The sequence below is a fragment of the Colossoma macropomum genome, unplaced genomic scaffold (assembly GCF_904425465.1).
Source record: "Colossoma macropomum unplaced genomic scaffold, Colossoma_macropomum, whole genome shotgun sequence".
NCBI lineage: Eukaryota > Metazoa > Chordata > Actinopteri > Characiformes > Serrasalmidae > Colossoma > Colossoma macropomum.
The window spans coordinates 13,687,958-13,708,260 of NW_023494806.1; the positions used below are offsets into that span (position 1 = coordinate 13,687,958).

At 38.6% G+C, this 20,303-nt stretch overlaps 1 protein-coding gene across 1 annotated transcript; it reads left to right on the plus strand.

The window, feature by feature from the left end:
• The first annotated feature begins 94 nt into the window (after positions 1-94).
• cmya5 (cardiomyopathy associated 5) lies at positions 95-18,999 on the plus strand. The gene is given in 15 exon segments (XM_036598830.1): positions 95-467; positions 2,675-5,199; positions 5,201-6,315; positions 7,597-7,692; positions 7,783-8,016; positions 8,946-8,968; positions 9,233-9,354; positions 11,498-11,632; positions 12,842-12,988; positions 13,285-13,432; positions 14,705-14,750; positions 14,752-14,839; positions 15,831-15,945; positions 16,712-16,888; positions 18,222-18,999. Coding segments are annotated over 15 exon segments (5,343 nt in total). The 5' UTR covers positions 95-348; the 3' UTR covers positions 18,475-18,999.
• Positions 19,000-20,303: the final 1,304 nt, after the last annotated feature.

Sequence of the window (20,303 nt, forward strand, 5' to 3'; positions counted from 1 at the left end):
GGCACCACAGCAGGCCTGCCCCTCACAACATGGAGGGCTCCACCACTATCATATTACACAGAACTGCGCTCTAATAGTTAATCATGTAAACTCTTCGGGTCATTATTTAAGGTTGATCTTAATATTAAGTGGGTCGTAAGAAAATGAGCAATTAAAATGTAAAACAGTTGTAAATAATGATAATGATAATGACCTCATAGACTCTCACATGGCGCGCCTTGAATTATTTGCCTTCTATTTCGAGCGCGCGCTGAGTAAGGCGAACCTCGCTCCACTCGCCATGCTCCAAACACGAAGCTGCGCTCCTTCAATTTAAACATCAAATAAGTTGGACTTATTTTGGACGTAATGGAGCCTCGCGCCGAACACGAGCGCCGCCGGACTGAGGCGGAGATTGAGCACTTGGAGGGAGACGGAACGGAGCTGGCCAGTTTTGACGAGGAAGAGATTGAGGAGCTGCACAACAGGTAGGTCACTTTTCCGTCGGTTCCAGTTAGCCGACACTGCTAGCTCAGCTGCTGGGGTTTGGGCTTTAACATGGGGCTGAGGTTGGGCTTCCCATTCGCCAGCTTCTTGTTCGAATTTTCCCGTTCCACCTTAAAAGGTGCCACAGAGACATTCTGGGGTCTCAGGTGCCAGAAGGTAACTGCTGCACCATATAAGGTGGAACGGAAATATTCAAATGAGAAGCTGACTCCAGCCTAGTAGTGTGTAGTTGGCTTCTTATTGGAGTCGTACGTTCCACCTTAAACGGTGCGGCTCATTCTGCCACCTGCTCAGGCGCCCGAATGTAACTGCTGCACCCATTTAAGGTGGAACGGAAATTCGAACAATAAGCTGACTTCAGTTTCGTAGCCTGTAGTTGGCTTCTCTTTCCAGCTTTTCCATTCCACCTTAAACGGTGCAGCACATTCTACCACCTGCTCAGGCGCCCGAACGTAACTGCTGCACCCATTTAAGGTGGAACGGAAAATTCGAACAAGAAATTCAGAAAGACTTATATATATTAAATATTACATTTTATAGTTGTTCTTCTTATTCCAAAGCGTCTTGTACTAGTTTGGGAGACTTTTATAGTTACATGTTCTTTTATAGGTTTTTTAAAACCTAAACTGGCCAAAGTATATCAGGCTATTTATACAGTGACTCATACTCAGAGTGTTTCTCTGTGACATTTTAAAACGTTTAACGTCAAAACAGCTTAACGTGTCATGATGTACTAAAGCAGCAACAACCCAGGAGCACCAAACCTCTCTCACTCACTACTGGTCATTAATACTCTCTACTGCTGAAAGGATGAACTTGTGATCCAGAAAAGAAGTAACAGTAACTGTATAATCCATGGAATGATTACTTTCTTTTTGGGTCACAGGTTCATCCTTTCAGCAGTAGAGAGTATTAATGACCAGTAGTAAGTGAGACAGGTCTGGTGTTCCTAGGTTGATGTTTTAGTACGTTACGCCACGTTAAGTGTTTTATAACGTCCTTGTTTCTATTCTTAAAATTCCTAAATGAATCCACCTTGTATTCCTACAGAGTGTATGTCTACTCAAAAACATCACAGCCTGTCATATGGTATCAGACATATTTTCATAATATTGGATAAACATCTTCTCAGAACACCAAGCCTGTGAAATCCAGGTTTTTGTTCTAGCCAGGAAGATCACCCTGCTGAAAATACCCATAGACACCATTAAGTGTGTTGATATCACAATGTAAAGGATCCTAATTGTTAATCAGGTGACTAATGGCTGATTCTAAATGCATTTGATGGTTTCCTAATTAACAATTAAGCCAATTCCCATTAGAAAGCAAAACCAAAGGAAAAATTCTTTTTCAGCAGGGCAGATGCAGAGCTACAGATCTTAGTGTCCCAACATCATTAGTTAAGCACTCATCACTCCTGTGCTCAGGTTGCTGTACTGTGCTCTCACTTAAAGGATCAACCTTTTTATGTCACATATAAATTGTTACCTGACTCACTCCATGAGACGGGTGCCAAATGGTCATGCTAATTTGAACATTTTTCATGTCAAGAAACCACATTTTTGTCCACCATAGTTACGTATTCCACTTGCCAGAAACAAATTTTCAAACCCCAGGAATATTTTTTAGTAATGCATTTATTTGTTTGTCTGTGCCAAATAACATGAGGGTTATTAAATTACATGACTTTTAATAATAAAACTTTTTTTCTGTCTATGTGTGACAAAGTGGACATGTTTAGCTTAACTGACCCTGTAAAGGTGTGACAGATTGGCAAGCAAAATTTAAGGATACGCTTAGATCAAATTAATGGTTTTATATTTAGTAAACATGCTTTGTGTTAATGTAGAAACATACACATTTAAATAGGCAAAGAGTTAATGTTAAACCAGCTTTTAATTTAGTTATAATTCAGATGTAACTTCAAGGCTGTAAGGAAGTGTTAAAATGTCTGTATCACTAAAATATATAAATAAAACCCCATTTTTTTTTGTTGTTAAAGTCCTCATGCATTATTTTAATGATGGACCTTGAACTGATATCTTTAACCTTGAAAAAAAACACTTTTTGTCACTTATAAACGGCATCAAATGTTGTGGCACTCTCTTCATGGAATGACTCACCTGTAAATGCTTTTCAGCTGTGAATAGACTGAATATCCCTGACTTTTAAACTCCTTTTCTAACAGTTTAAAGGAAGTTGTCCAAGACCCCTTCATAAAGCCCAGACTCCAGTGCCTGATGGTGGACGCTTCTTTTTCCATGGTGACAGTACAGAGTGAGGACAGTGGTATTGTATGGGAAACTGCATCCAGCAGGTGCTCAACCCCGTGGGCCTCAGAGGCCAGTTCTCCATCAGATGCTTACAGCATGGAAGGTTCTGGGACGCAGGGAAATATCATTATCATTATGGATGAAGACAAGATCAAGAGGAGAAAAAGAACAAGCAGTAGAGGGAAGCTGGGTGACCGATTTCGGAGACGATTATCAGGTGCAGCAATAGGAGAGGAGAGGCCTGCAATGATTGAGGTATCTGTGCCAAATATAAGGCCTGAAAATTCAGAGGATGGTCAGACAGCAGAGAGCAAGCCAGACAAGGATCAAGAACTTTTTAACCTGATTTCTGAAGGTTTTGAGATACTCAACATTGTTGTACCATCAAAACTTCCTACCGTGGACGAGGAGGACGTGACTGAAATGGCAGACAATTTGTCTTACTTGGAAGCCACACCAAAGATCAAATCAAAAAGCCCGCTTGAAAACACAGCTGCTGTCACCAGCCCTGAGGATGTAGTCATAGACATTCAAGAAACTAAAGATGAGGGTCAAAAGGACTTGTCTCAGGCCTCCCCTGATGAACGATCCAAGAAAGATGAAACCGATTTGGACTATTTAGAGAAATTCACTCTGTTAGATGAAAATGCACCAGGTGATGTGTCTGACAAACTTGAGTCTGTAGAAGTTATCCAACCAGAGGAACCTCAGCTGTCCCAACACAAGGAGAAAGTGGAGGACAAACTTGACGAAGATTCCTTTGTCATTATCAGTGATGTTGAAATTGCTGGTGAACATCTTGATGAAGTGTTTTATGGAGCAAGTTGTGATGAAGAACCTAAACTTTCGTCTCACCCCAAAGTGGATGAGGAACGTATAGAAAAAGAAAGCTCTAAAACGCTCAAAGAATGCGGTTCAACTTTGTTTGGCAGTCAGGAATGTATACTTACTCCTATTTATCTCCCCTCTGGGCCACCCAAGATCATAGATCAGGATCTCCTTGATGAGCCAAGAGCAATGTCTTTCCATTACTCAGACCTTTATGAAGATGCTGTTGGAGACAGGAAGAAGGATGATGATGTTTCGGATGTAGAAAGTGTAATTTCAGAAAAATCATTCAAGCGACGTTATTCTGACTCTGATGATGCAGATGGCTATCTAGAGAAGTTCACTTTGAAAGATGAAACTCCAGTAGTTAATGATGAACTGGAAGTAGATACTACAGAGAGTGACCGAATGATTTGGCCACAAAGTAAATTTGAAATGACTGGATGTTTAATTCGTGTGAAGGAAGAAGTTGAGTCCCAAGAAGAGGATGTTAGTGTCAGCCAGTCAAAGTTAGAGGACAAGCAAGATGCCACTGACAGGCAAATTCAACCTCAGTTTCCTTCAGAAGACTGTGAAGATTGTGATGAAGTGAAAACTGGGCATGTAACAGTACAGAGTGTTTCAGAGGCTTTAGATGTCAGTGAAGATTGTGGTACTAAAACCGGCTGTGCAATAGCAAAAGTCATCTCACATGATCACCTTTCTCAAAAAGCAGCGAAGGTACTAGAAACAGTAAATCAGAAAAAAGATATACCTCCATTGCCAAAAGATGGAAAACAAAGTGAAGTGGAATTAAGACATGAGAGCACTCATGCTCCTGGTGGTGTAGTGCAAGAAAAAATGGTTAAAATGAAGGATGAACCACAGAAACATGAAAAAACAAGCAGTGTAACCAATAAACCTGGCTTGGAAGTTGTGACTGATAGTACAGTTGAAATAATAGAAACCATTATTGTTACCAAGGAAAAAGCATCAGCCAGAAGTAAGACACCAGAAAAAGCTGAACCTCATTGTGTGATGACGGCAGATGTAATAGACACATCTATGTCGGCAACTCCAGTTAGTCCAGAAGAGCTGAAAAAGAAGGATGAAAAAGAATTAACAGGTGTAACCTTTGAAAAAAGTGAAGAAGAGGCCAAACCTTTTGTTGAGAGAGCAGTTAGTCCTGAAGCTAGTTGTCAAATGGAAGTAAAGTCTGTAGTTTTTGAGAATAGGCAGGTACCTGCTTTAGTAGAGGAAGAAGTGAGAGCTGAAAGTGAGATGCAGGAACAGGTCACTGACACTGTGGTCCCAGCGGTGGATGTTGTTCTGACAGAAATTGAGGAGAAAGACAGTGAAGTCAAAAGTGAGATTGAATCTATAAATGAACAGAAAGCTACGGAAGGATTACTGACACACAAAACAGACACAGCTGAAAAGAAAATGGAAGAAATCAAGGTGGACGTCACGGAAAAGAGAAAACAGGAAAATGAATGTATGGAAGATAAAGTGCCAACCGTGGAGAGCAAGCTACCTGCTGAGGACCTCATGACAATAAAGAAAATGGAAGTACAAGATTCAACATCAGCTGTAGAAAGTCTGAATGATGTCAGCCAGTATGTCGTTTCCAGCTGAGGAGCATGTTTTAGTGGAGGAGCCTAAGAAAATGGAGGAAGACATTGGGCTGAAACATGAGCTGCCAGTTGATGATAAAATACCAGAGAACAGTGTGAGACGAGATGTTGAAGGAGATACTGTTTCAATTGACAAACTCCCACAGGACATTCCTGTGGCACTTCCTACTGTTTCAGAAGTTCCAGAAGAAGATCTGTTACCAGCAGTAGTATTACCTCCAGGTGTTGCTGAGGAGGTAAGCAGGAAGATGGCAGATGTACTTTTAAAAGACACACATGTTGAGAGCAAGAGGGAACACGCTGAAACCATTTCACCTATCGCTGCTGCCGAAACGGAAGATTCATCCAAAGTTACTGTGTTGCCACCAGTACCAATTGAGGTGGTGGTCAATGAGATAAGGGACGTAGCAGCAGACACAACTCTCAAAGAATCCACTAGCCAGGTCCCTGAGCCAGTTTACCCTGCAGCTGCAATCGAAGAAGATGCAGCACAAGAGGTGGAAGATAAGACTGAGACTAAGTCTAGAAAAGTACTTTTAAAGGATACACATAAAGAAAATATATGGAGAACACTGGAACCCACAACTCCTTCCCCTCCAAAGGAGATGCAGGACTTATCAACAATGAGGGTTTCACCTTTGGAACAACCAGAATACATTAGAGATGATGATGAGGACTTTGTTGTAGGTAGAAAACTGAAAAGGGATACAGGTCTTTTCTCAACACTGCGAAGCTTCAGCCCGCATGAAGATCTTTCAGGGTTTGGACGAGACACAGCTGAGCTTGATTTGAGCAAGGAAGCCATTGAGGAACTAGACTATGAGATGATAACTAAGCAAGACGCAAGACAATCAGAATCAGAAGTAATTATAGGGAAAGAGGAACTTGGTTTTGTCCAAGATAAGTCAGCAGAGCAGACAATTGAAGAAAGCTATGAGTTTATTGAGGACTTGGATGGTGCCCAAACATCAGAGCTCGGACATTTGATTGAGGAAGTAGAAATCCAACCAATGGATGCATTCTGCCTTGTCTGCCGTTGCCCAATATTGATGAGTGATGGGGGGCACCAAAACCATGAAGTGTCAGCTTTGGATAAAGCATTTGATGACATCAGGGTAAGGTCATACTTTCATTCTTCCTAACTGCCTAAGCGCATCTGTGCACTCCCATAATTTAGCTGTGCTATGCTGTAACCGTGGAAAATGTCCTTCATGAAATCATCTCATGGCATCAATCTGACATCTGATCTACATCATAGGTTCTCTTGGGGAAACTTGGACCATGAAGTCATAACCATTATTACTTTTGATGTAGAGCCAGTGACTCTCTTCACTCTTTAAATCTTGTGTGTCTTAAATTTGTTGTAGAACTGCTAATTAGCAACAGTGTATAAACAACAGCAAATGTTTAGGACCAAACTTGGAAGGAAAAATGGAAAACTCCATTCCATTCCGTTGCCTGCTAATGGAGTTTTCAGCACACTGTGAGTCAGTCTGACTCAGAATGAATTCTGAAGAGTGCATCTCTCTCAAAATAGACAACTGATCTGTGATTCATCATCCAAGCTGTATTTATTCTCTAGACCAATCCTAAGGGTAGGCATTTGCATCTGTAAAACGCACAAATAAAAACACAATGTTCTGTGCTTATTTAGAATTCATGCACTCAAATCTCTACAAATCTACTAGGGGATGCACCAATGTGGGAATGTTGGGCCGATGCCAGTATCCAACATTTTTTGTGTATATAGCTACTATTGCCAATACATGAACCTTTATACATATATATACATTGATTTGCCTTACAGAGAAATGAAACACTTATTTCTATGTGGTTACAAATGCAGTAAATGAATAAAATTCAGATATTTTAGCACACTAGCCCAGGGTCGCCTAATATTTCAACAAATATAAGTTTGAAATATTGGTCATAGCTAAACGTCTATCCAATGCTGGAATTTTTTTCTGCCATAGGAAATCAACGCAGACATTTAGAGTTATTACAGTTGGCTCTCTTTGTGTGAAATGTTGTGTGTGTTGAGCTGTTAGTGACAGCCATGCAAGGATTAACCAGAGACTAGAATCACAGCTTTATTGTGCATCTGCCGCAATAACAAATAGCAGGTTTCATAATTTATGCAAAAAAAATAGGTTTTATAAATAATGTACATTTCCTTTAAAATACATTCCATCAACATTGTTTAAGAAGAAAATGTACAGTTCAACTGAGAGTCCTTCTCCAAAATAGGTGCAAATTGCATTTTATGGCTGCTGTGAAAAAGAGTTGAGGAATAATACTTTTCCAATATCATCATCATGCATCCCTGAAATCCCCAGTAGCTTGTGTTTTATTTTAAAGCTCTATCAACTGGTGTTGTATTCTGTGACTGTTTTCAGAATCAGCTGAGTAACTGGATATCAGTGCTACAAGAAAGATCAGAAAATATTGAAGACATGGTATCTGAACTTGAGCTGGCTTACAACTCAGTGGAGGTACATAAATTTGAATGTACAAACATGTTTTGATATTACATTAAAACCAAAGCTGTAAAATGCCCATTTCATCGTGTTCTTGGCACACAGGAGCTCTGCAAGGACAGCGAGAAGGCCATGGACGAGCAGAACGAGGAGGTGTTGAAGCTCGTGTTGGATCAGTATAATGAGATGTCTCAGACTATGGAGGATGAAAAGAAGGTCAAACTTGAGCAGCTGTATGACCAAATAGTCTCTTTCCAAGCGAACATTGACTCGGCCAAAGAGACCATGGAGAAGACAACGAAGGAGCTGGAGGAGACAGATGAGTTAGCGTTTGTATCTGTGAGTATGCTTCACAAAATCTGTTTATCTGCTGCTTTCTACATGTGAAGTACATTACTGACACTTTTTATCTGATGATCCACAGGCCACAGCATCATCGGAAACAGCATAAAAGTATATTTTAATTGTGCTACTCAGTGTAAAGTGCTTTTTGATTTAAAAAAAACATGCAGCGTGCAAGGCCTCAAGGCCTCAGTTAAATTACCAGTTTAGCCCCAAATGAACACTATTAATTTAGTACTGTTATAGCTACAGTACAGTGCCATAGTCAGAGACCGTTCTTCATTTATTTAATTTCCAGTCCAAACTGCCATCAAGTACAAGTTTTGTTTTTTTTTCGGCATTGACATATGCAGAAAATGACATGGACACAACTAAATATAGTACAATATTTTTCCAGCCTTTATTACTGCTTCCATTTCTTTCAGTTTTCCAAAGTTCAGTCTTAGAAGTTGGTTAAAGTGCCTTTTATCTGATAGTTACAGTTTTGGTGGTCCACAGTTGTTAGGGTCCAATTTCTCTTTATCTTTTAATAATTCTTAGCTCTGATTTCAACTCCAGTGTTTTCATTTATTTTCCTTATTTTTCTCCTTACTTATGTTATATCTTATATATACTTCCTGACAAATGGATAGTAAGTAACAGTCCTAAATGGCTGTTTTGACTGGAAAATAAATAAATTATCTTTGACTTTTACACAATACTGTATTTCCACACTGTGGCACTCACTATTTACAGTTTTGGTAGTCATTAAAACCATCATTTGTCTGTTATTGTTTAAAATTAACCCATAAAAATCCTCATCATTGTAGTTTTTGATGTCCGTAAGGTGCCAGTTTAAATTAGCAGCACACATTAGTTCTTCAGTCTCTTTTTTACATTCCACAGAATGAATTATGCTTAATCATTTCTTTTTCTCCCACCCTCAGTCATTCAAAGACATTAATACGAGGTAACCAAGGAGTGTGTTGCACACGTAATGAGCTCACTAAACTGCATAACAGTGCTTGGTGTAGTCTGCACACTTTGTTTGCAGTGAATAAATGCTGATTTTATTGTCCACTAATGTTTTGAAATGTCTGGTTGTTTGCTAGCTTTTAATTCTGCTTGTGGATCCATCATTGCAGTGCTGAAGTGGGGATGAATGTGTGCCATGTGGGATCTATTCAGTGAATCATGCTTCTTCTTTACATTTGTGCTGTTTGTTCTGTGACAGGCTAAAAACAGCTTTAGAATCCACCATGTCGCTAGAGCTTGGCCCACGAGGTCTGCTTGTGTTTGAAGATTATGCCAAAGGCACCACAGGAAATGAGAAGAAAAACCGTCAAGTTATTCCAGGCAAGTCTTTAGCAGTTTCAATAAGAAGTGAGTGTAACCCTGACTGATCTCATTAAAAGTGAGATTTGATCTTGGAGGCTGTGGGCAGAGAGTCCAGCACAGTAAGGAAGAAAGTGTCAAACTGAGGCCCTATTTGTGCTGGATTAGTATAACATGGGGAGGTGCTGTAATTTAAGTGGTAATTGATAAGATCTGTGATTTAAATCTGCTATGAATTTGCAATGTCTGTAGTTTTTACTGATCACCTGTGTAGTAACCCAAGAACAAGTTTCCTTATGTAATTTGTAAAACATGGAGTTCTCTCGTTAATAGTAGTCCTGTTTAAATTAACCTCATGGTAATGTAACAACACAGCTTAGATATACATCGATCAGGCATAACATTATGACCTTGTTTCTTCGCTCATTGTCCATTTTATCAGCTCCACTTACTATATAGGTGCACTCTGTAGTTCTACAATTACAGACTGTAGTCCATCTGTTTCTCTGCATACTTTATTAGCCCCCTTTTACTCCAGCAGCACAATTGTGTCTGATCCACTCAGACCAGCACAACACACATTAACACACCACCACCACGTCAGAGTTACTGCGGTGCTGAGAATGATCCACCACCCAAATAGTACCTGCTCTGTGAGGGTCCATAGGGGTCCTGACCACTGAAGAACAGGGTAAAAAGGGGGCTAACAAACTACAAAGTGCACCTATATAGTAAGTGGAGCTGATAAAATGGACAATGAGCATAGAAACAAGGAAAGTGGTCATAATGTTATGGCTGATTGGTGTATATAACAGCACTTCTGTTTTTGGCAACCAGGGACCAGGGATAACCACTAAAACATCTCTTTATCCTCAGGTTCTACACAGGACTACTGTGATCTCCACATGCTAGTGGCCTAATTATTAGGAAAAGAAAAATGAAATATCTTAAAAGTGTGATTTCTGTCCTGTTAGGTGACATTTGTTACATAATCCCACTTTATTAGCCTACTGCTGTTCTGTCTGGTATTAACTAGGAGTTTGTTTTTGTTGTTTGTTTGTTTGGACACATTTCATTTCAATCTTAATGCTGATGTGAACAGCCAGGGTATGACATTTTGATCCAGGCTCTCTGAGGGAAGTTCATCCCATATGAACAGGGTCACTCAAATCCCTTACAAATTACTGGTCCTCCTGGTAAAAGTAACCCAGCTCAAATAGAGCATTAAACAGATAGACAGAACATACAGTGTCTACCATGATGACCTACAAATGGCTTCACTTTTTGACATGAGGAACATAAACAGAATTGAGTTGCTTCTCGGTTTTCCCAAGCTGCATTCCACTATTCAATAACACAAGCACTGAGAAATGTTAAGACACCCCCAAATGTTCTTGATCCTCCTCACATACCAAGAATGCATCAGTACGAGACTTGCCAATGAGAATTAATTGACAGCTCATAATTCACGGCAGTGTTGCACCTCATGAAGCCGCTACATTGAAAAGGATATAACACTTTCAAATAACAGTTTACTCAGTACCAGTGAAAAAATCAACTTGGATGTTTCAAACTAGTCTTTGGCTTCATTATAGTAATGAAAGACAGCACATTTGTGGAGTCATTTTAGATGACGTTCAGTGATTTGTAATGTACTAAAGTATTCCACAACTTAAACATTTAGCTTTCCAGACAAGGATTAAGCCTAGTCCTGGACTACACAGCATGGAATATTCTGCTGTAGCAAGTACACAGCACATCTTAAACACTTATAGGTGCGTTCTCTGCTCTCTGTCCTTATGGGCTGACTTAGCAAGGACATTCTTCCTATAGACACAAGCCCATTCTTTGCGTTCTTAAACTCGTAAATAAGGTTGCCAAAAGGGTGCTTTGGAGTGATGCTGTAAGAGAACTACTTTTGATTAACTAAAGAACCTTTCAGTTGATTGCTCTTTAAATAATCTTTTTACACATGAGTTGAAGAATAATGCAGGTGTGAAGAATCTTTTTAAAGTTTGGAGAAACTCCACATAATGTAAAGGTTCTATACCAACGATTTTTTTTTTCTTTGTACTGTGTCCAAGCCAGCAGTCATTTAAGGTGGCCAAGTATTAAGAAAACCCTTTGTAGCTGAAGCTCTTCTTTCATTCTTGGTTCTTTATAGTGCCTCAGAAACCTAATCTTCAACCTCAGGAGGCCAATTCTGCCACAAGCACCTCTGTCACCGTGTACTGGACAATCAACCAGGAAGACATCATCGACTGCTTCCAGGTCTACTGCATGGAAGAACCGCAAGGAGGTGAGATTAGGGTAGAAGTGAATACATAGGGTCTTTAAAAACTACTCTCTTTAATAACTGGCTTGAGAATAAAAAACCTGTATTCAAAGCCAATACTGAAATCTTCCCAGAATACGCTGACAATATTAAATATATTTCCCTTGATTAAAGATAAGTGTAATTCTAGTGCAACAAATCCTGTATTATTGATAACCAGTTTTTATTACATTGCCTTGATAAGGGGTTCCAAACCTTTTGCGGTCCCACACAACTGACCAGAAAAGCTTCTGCAGCCCACAAGATTTAACTGACCTGATCATTTCAAATGCTAACACAAAACAATAAATAGTTTAACCTATCAAATTCTACTTGACTGCATAATCAAGCAACATAATAAACACCAAAAAATATCCAAATGTTTTCTATGTGTAGTCGTTTATCCATGATGGATGAATTTCATACAATGAGAAACAGCAACGTTTTTCATTGATTTGCACCAAAAATAAACATTAACATATCTAGCTAGATACTTTAATGATTAAAAAGTAAATGTAAAATATAATAAGGTTGAAAAGCATTGGCTTAGAATATTGTCTATGGGGTTTTAAAACTTTTGTTTGAAAAAATCTTTGGGAAACTGAAGTTGATTGTGACTCTGCTCTTCAGAGTTTGATTAACCCATAGAAGTTGCAGGTATTATCATTAATAACAAAAGCATATTCATTTTTAACAGTAATTCTATAATAATTATTTCTTACATGGAAAAAATTCTGTCAAAATTGTGGATTCTAAACGTGTTCAGTCAATACCACATTGTGTTTCTTAGTAAAAGAGATATTTTACTATGATTTGAGTTTGATGAAAAGTTATTGTGTGCATATTCTTGTTTTGTAGTTGTGCCTTTACATTTTTTGCCATATTTTTGGCATCATTATAAATAAACCATAGGCTTCAGCACCCCCCCGCAACCCTAAAGGATAAGCAGCTTAGAAAATGTGTGTGCGTGTGTGTGTGTGTATAAATAGAAGACTGTTGAAAGTGCAGACTCAAGCCTGTTGTTGCAGAATGTAATTAAAATGTAAATATATTTTATTGTGTAACTATTCTGTAATTACATATTAACTACATCATTTGTAAACACAATGGGGTTTTATGCAGTTATAAACCTTTTTATAAAAGTCATAATAGTCTAATTACAGTTGTTCTGTGCACCATGTAAATGAACTGCAGCCATCTCGGAGGAGTATAGAGTGACGGTGAAGGAGAGTTACTGTAACCTGGAGGAGCTAGAGCCAGATAAGTGCTATAAGGTTTGGGTGATGGCGGTGAACTACACTGGTTGCAGCCTGCCCAGCGAGAGACTGCCTTTCAGAACAGGTCAGTGGCTTGGAGCTCTATTTTGGTGTGTGTGGGTGGCTGTTTGTGCAGAATTGAAATGGAGTGCTTTGTGGAATTTACATGGAGAATGCAGCAGTGTGCTATTAAAGCCTTCTTGTAATTGGTGATGATCTATGAAGTGCTTACAACTGCATCAGCAACTGCAGAACACAACAGATTAAAAATATACACACTTTGTAGCTTATGCTTACGGTTTACAGCTTACAGGATTAATACGATTAATGGTTTGTAACATGATTAATCCATACATGTATTCACGATATGTGTTTCTGCAGCCCCCTCGGTTCCAGTGATCAACCCCGAGGCCTGCACAGTGCTGTGGGACTCCGCCACCCTCCGCTGGAGTTCAGCTCAGCCCAGTGCTGTGGATAGCTTCACTCTGGAGTACTGCCGCCAGTACGCTATGGAAGGAGAGGGGCTCAGGTACATGCCACATACTGTACCCCATTTACACTGATGCACAACTAATGTAGAATGACAATGTGTCAAATTCTGCTCTCCAAACATTGGGCTAACATGGTTCTGTTAAGGGGCTCATGTCATGGAAAACTCTTCAGTCTGTTCAGTCCATAGATTTTTGGAATTCATCATGGTTGTGATGTCACAAACATGAACATATTTACATACAATTGTCCATTCAGGCTACACATGTTTCGCTCAACCGTATACAGTGAAGTGATAAGGGGTGTTGTTACTGCTGTATTTTATTTTATTATTATTTATATGGTCCACTTATACCGTCTCTTTTCCCCTAACAATTAAACAGGCTGTTTTTAGTGCACCTTTGAGATCTTACTGTACCTGATCTGTCAAAGAGGTCTGTTCTGATTGGCTGTCCTGTATCGTGCCTCATTCAAAAAGTAGTCCAGGCTGAAACACTTAAAATGCAACAGGGCAGAAAAATGAGTTATCAGGACATTACATAAATGGTAAATTCAAAATGGGCTGTATTTATAACTTAGTTTTCATACATGGACTGTATGGACTGAAAAATGAATAGTAAATTATGAAGCTTTAACAATTTTATGTTACTTCAGTCTTATTTATTTCAAAACCATGAGGAAAATTCTGTTTTCCATTTTATGGACCCTTTAAAAATTATGCTGTTTCTGGCTGTCAGGACGTAAATTAATTATATGAGCTGTCTAGAGGAGCCAAACATCCGAAAGAAGTGGCTTATGTGTATTTTTTGACATCCCTTTTTCCTGAAAATTCCAGTTTGAACTTTTTTTGAACAGTTTGTTTGGTTTTATTATAAACGTTAAATGGAGTTCAGAAAATGGTCATGTAACGGTGAATTATGGTTGTTTTTAGTGCCTGAAACTGCACAAGCATTGTAGGTGAACTTCAGGGGAAAATAATAAAATACTAGAAAAATACAGAATGTGAACCCATAGACAAATTCTTGCTAAATGCTGCCACATTAACATGAAACTCCACTGTCTTATGCATTTTGCATCTTGTAAAGCACCAACAAATGCCTATAAGCATTTGATGCAGACTCTTAGGTAACATTTCCTTTCTCTCCCACATAAGCAGCCTCAGGCAACATGTTATGACCTCTACAAGCTGTTATTCTCAAATCCACTTCTCAGACAGTTACTGCTTCTTGTGGTTCTGCACCGATTCACCTCAAACCACTTACAAGCTGCGTAATAAGATTAAGTTGACTGAAAACGAGCTCTTACCTCACAGGTCCGTGTCTGGCATTAAAGGCTATGAGCATAAGGTTCTCCTTCAGCCCGAACGAGAACTTCCTCTTCTATATCAAATCAGTGAACGCTGCAGGAGCCAGCGAACAGAGCGAAGCGGCCCTCATCTCCACGAGAGGTCAGAGACCCCCTTACTAGCCCAGTGTTCAAGCCACTGTAGCTTTTTGTTCAGGTCTTTGTGCAAGCTGAGTCTAATTATAATGTCAAATTCTGATTACAGAAGATAGAAATTTCATGGAATTAGACAATGCTTTAGGTTAGGCTTATGTATATGTACAGTACTGTGCAAACGTTAGAGACCACGCTTCGTTTATTTACCTTTTATTTATTTAATTTTCAGTCAAAATGGACATTAAGTTCAAGTTTTCAGCATAAGAAAAAAGGACAAAACATATTTACCAGAAAATTACACCGACGCATCAAGAATATAATATCAAATTTTCCAGTGTTTAGTGTGTCCACTGTGTCTTTTCCTCTATCGCAGTTCCTGTTCTTTTCAGGAGACTTACTTTCAAAGAAATCTAAAGAGATATTTTCCACATCTCCAAGTAATCCCAAACACATTCACTGATGTTGAGGTTTGGGTGGTCAGTCCATTCTTCTGAGAACCCCAGCAGCTTCTTTGTTTTATTTACAAATTTTCTTCTTTTTATCAATTTTCTTTTCTCATTAACGGCTTCTTGACAGCTACGAATCCTTTCATGCTAATAACATTCTCACAGTGGAAGGACAGAAAGAAACGTCAAAGCTTTAAGTACTGTTTATCCGATGGCAACTTGCATCGGAAGGTCTTGCATGGTTGTTACGTTTTTTTCTTGTAATCTTTTAATCCATTTATAGACTCCAGTTTAATAAACTCCAGATTTTTCACTTTTTTCATATGCAAGTGGATTATTTTACATCCAATCTCCTCATAAATACCTCCTGAAAAATTAACAACTTGGCCATTTTGACTAGAAATTAAATAAACAAAGGGTGGTCTCTGACTTTTGCACAGTATTTTATGTTGAAACTGTTAAACAAAGAAACAAGACAGTTAAACATTATTACACAAATATACACTATCAGTGTTGAAGCTATGTTGCTGTCTCTGTTCTGTAACTGTTCAGGTACCAGGTTCCTCTTGCTGAGCGAAACGGCAAATCCGGTGCTTAAGGTTTCTGAGACCAGGACATCAGTGGAGTATCCTCTAGAAACCTACAATGAGATGTTCTCACTTATTGAGTAAGATGTGATGTATAGTTGGCAGTTTGTTAGATACACCTACCTTGTATCTGCAATCACTGGCCATTTTATTAGAAACACCTGCAGTGTAGGTGCACTTTGTAGGTTTACAGTTACTGACTGTAGCCCATCTGCTGCTGCACAAGTATTCAGCCACACTCAATACTGTCTAACAGTGAAAAGAGCCAACTACAGGACCACTACTGACCAGACAGTTTTTGTGTGGTGAACTGTACTTAGCACAGCATTGACACCAGTGTGTATTGTGCTGGTATGAGTGTGAACATTCGTTGCACCAGTGAGATTTTTAAACATGTTATTGCCACTGCTGGGATGAAAATAACCAAAACCAACCAAAAATACAGAGCCAGCAGTGGTCCTGTTGTCAGAAACTGGCCACTGATTAAGGCCTAGGGCAGATATAGAAGAGCAGTGTCCAGCACAGTTTTTGATTTTCCTGCTCTTAACACACCAATTAAGCTTTCCAGTTAACTGCTGAGTTGAATTGGGTGCGAAAATCACAAAACTCTGCTGGATTAAGGAGTTAACCCCCTCTGGTCTAGAGAATAGCAAAATTGTGCGCTGAAAAAGGTAACCTACAGTCAATAACTGTAACAACTCTAACAAGGTAGATGTTTCTAATAAAGTTATTATATTACAATCAATTGAAACTATATCATTACACTGTGCTATGATAGCCTGTTTGAATTGTAATTTGAACGCTGCTCTTCTTTTTCTAACCTGGGTACTTTTCTTCTCTTTACAGATGTCCAGCAGTGATGGGAGAGATTTTGCCCCCTGTTGGGTATCACTACTGGGAAACAGTGGTGGCAGACTGTAAAGCCTACCGCATTGGTGTAGCCTATAAGACAGCTCCAAAAGACAGTGCAGTGGGGGACAACTGCGCCTCCTGGTGTCTACACTGTGTACCAACATCCATCAGGTTCTCTACCATAGATTAATATATCGTCACTGTCAGAACAAAATCTCATACTTCCAAAAAGCTCACAGGAGAAGGAAAAGCCTTAACTTTTAAAGGAATTTAATGAAGAATGTTTTCATTCCAAGTAATTTTGCATCATTTCTGTTGGTCCATTCATCTTGAAATTTTGACACAATATAAAGAGTAGCTGGAATTTGTAAATTATGTTAAAAAAATGGACATACAAGGTTTTGTCTCGACAGCAACAATATGCTACAGACCAAGAGTATGGAAGCATGCAGTGCTTGTTTCAAAAATCCTTTATGATAAAAAGCTCCATGTCACAGAGAGACAAAATTTCCTTACTGTTTTATTGTCAGCTAAACATATTTACATTTATCCGCCTATTAAGACTACAGCAGTTTAGCTCCACCCATTCACACTGAAGTTATAAGGACTGTTTCATCCTGGGCTGCTTTTTGAATGAAGGACAATTTACGGCAACCAGTCAGAATAGAAGTGATTTACATATATCAGTCTTAAAGGCACAGTAGCAAAAAAACAGCCTGTTTAGTTCTAAGAAATAAAGAAAAGTTGCAAAATGATCATTTAAAAATGTAGGATATGGGTCCTTTAAGTCGGTTTGCCAGCAACAAACATTAATAATAATAAGCAACAACATTTCTCCAAAATATTCGGCTGACTTGGAGTGATGTAGTCTTACATTATTGTATTACATAAGAAAAGCTTTCATGCTCTTTATTGATTACTCTAACTAACCTGATTGAATTCAAGTCTTTAGGAGCTGAATGTGAGAATTAGTTGGATCTGATTTATAATTGCAGTACAACTGTAAAAGAAACATGAGCAAAAGCATGTTACTGCACACACTGTAAAAATGGTAGCAAGTAAAATGATCTTAAATCTAGCTGATATATATATATATATATATATATATATATATATATATACATATATATATAAATTTCTCATTTTGAGATTGCTGTAAGCACGTTATAAGATATAACATTTTTGTTTGGTTTAAGAAATATGCTTGATAAAAGCAAAATTATCTGACATAGTGAAATTAACCCATATTGAGATAATTGTACTGTAAAAAAATACTTCAGTCAAGTAAAAATGCCTAGAAATAAGTGGAATAACCTTAAAATAAGCTAACGAAGACCTCAAAATGAGAAATGTAAGATATGTTTGATGATTTCACTTGCCAAATAGTCATTTTTAGCAGTCATTATCTCTAGAAAAAAAATTCCAGTAATGTTGTCTGCTTTATCAATATTGTTTAGTACCTCATGCCACCATTTCAGACTTTCATTCTTCTCCATCACCACAGCTGTAGGTTTGAGCTGCTGCACGACAACGTAGAGTCAGACATCTTCGTGATGGACGTTCCTGTTCGCATCGGCACTCTGCTGGACTTCACGTTTGGCCGGCTGGTTTTCTTCAACGCTCAGAATGGCCAGTGCCTGGGCTCCTTCCAGCAGTCCTTCACCCAGTCCTGCCATCCTGTTTTTGTGCTGGAGAGAGCTGGCAGTCTGGAGCTGAAGATGACCACAGAGGTGCCAGAATTCGCCAAGCACTGGTAGCTCATGGAGACTGAAGGTTCCAGCTTTATGTTCTGGGCTCTGTGATGGGTCAGCTGTTAGATTATGGCTTGTCTGTGTGTGACTGTTATGTGAGAGTCAAATTATTCTCAAAGCAACTGATTCTTGCAAGAAATGTGAACGTTTGGGCTTAGAAGAAGTGTAAAGCACTTCCCTTTGTGCATTGAGAACTTTAAGTGTAATTTTTAAAGGGAATAGTCTTTAAGGTTGTATAATCTTCGGGTTTGGTCATGTGGTTAATGGGATGTTGTTTTTGTAAATATGGAAATGGTGAATGCATTCTGTTCATTAGGAGCAGTTAATACATCACCTATAATGTATAGTGGTATAAAGTACAGTACTGTGCAGAGTCAGAGACTGTGCTTTATTTATATAGTTTCCAGTCATAACAGCCATTGAGTACAAGATATTCAATTTTCAACCTCATAATTACACAGAAGCTTCAACTTCCTTCAGCATTTAGTGTGTGTGTTTATTTCAACTGCCAGTCTTCTAGGAGACTTGCTTTCATTTTTTCAAAGAAATCTGCAGGGAAATTTTTCCACACCCCCAAAGTTCCGTCTTAGAAATTGGTTGCACTGTCTGCTTCTTACACTTCAAGTAATCCCAAATACATTCAGTGTTGAGGTCTGGACTCGGGGGTGGTCAATCCACTGTTCTGAAAACACCAGCAGCTTATTTGTTTGGTTTTAATTTTTTTCTTTTTCTTAGTAACAGCTTCTTGACAGCTACACATCCTTTCAGACTCATAGTGTTGAGTTGTCTTCTCACAGTGGAAGTATGGACAGAAACACCTGTGGATTTTTCAGATCTGAAGCTGCTTCATTTTCTCCTCTCTCTCACAGACGAAAGCTGTAAGTGCTGTTTATCTGAGGGGAACAGTTTTGCTGGTCTACCAGGTCTTGTGTGGTTTTTAGGAGTTCCATTTTCTCTGTATCTTTTAAATAACTTTTGAACTGCAGTTTTGGAAACTCCTGCTTTTTCACTTATTTTCTTTCCTCTTCCTAATCTCCTCAGAAATATTTCCTGAAAAACTTGTACATAATGGCCATTTTGACTGGAAATTGAATAATAAAAAAGATGGTCTTTGACTTTTGCAGAGAACTATAAAATTGTGTTCTGCTGTAGTGTAGTGGTTATGGGATAGTTACTTGCTATGCTTTAACTATTTAATAAACTGCAGTTATGACTTTTACTTTAGCAAATTTGAAACAAAATATTTCAACTTTTTTTTATATCACATTGTTTCCATTGTTCTCCTGCACATGGCAGAGTATTAAGGTTGCATTTAAAATATATTCCAATGTAGATTACTGATTACTTGTTTAAAGTCAGTGTGAATCTGAAATCGTGTTGGTGCACAGTGACAAAATCAACAATCAGAGGACGTTTTAGGGGTGGATACATACATTTTGATGGGTGATTTCAGGAAAACAAGAATGTTCTTTAATTGTATTGTATGATGAATTGTGCTTAATATAACTTGGGACATCTAACAAGGTAAAAATGGTCAGTTGTGATTTCAGGCAGCCTAGCGGAGTTTTGTCCAGCAGATGCTGCTGTAACTCCGAGCCTCATGCATTTTCCAGAATCACTTCTAAATGCAGGAGAAGAGGCCATTTTTAGTCAATGAATGTACTAGCAGCTGCCTCATGATGACATTTTACTCACTTTTTTTTTTTTTGCTCATTGCTCATTTTCACCCTGACGGACAAAAACCTTTAAGCATTAAGCTGATTTAAAACTATCATCACTAACATAATACAAGGGATTACACAACATTAGTGACATTTGCTGATGACTTTGTCATT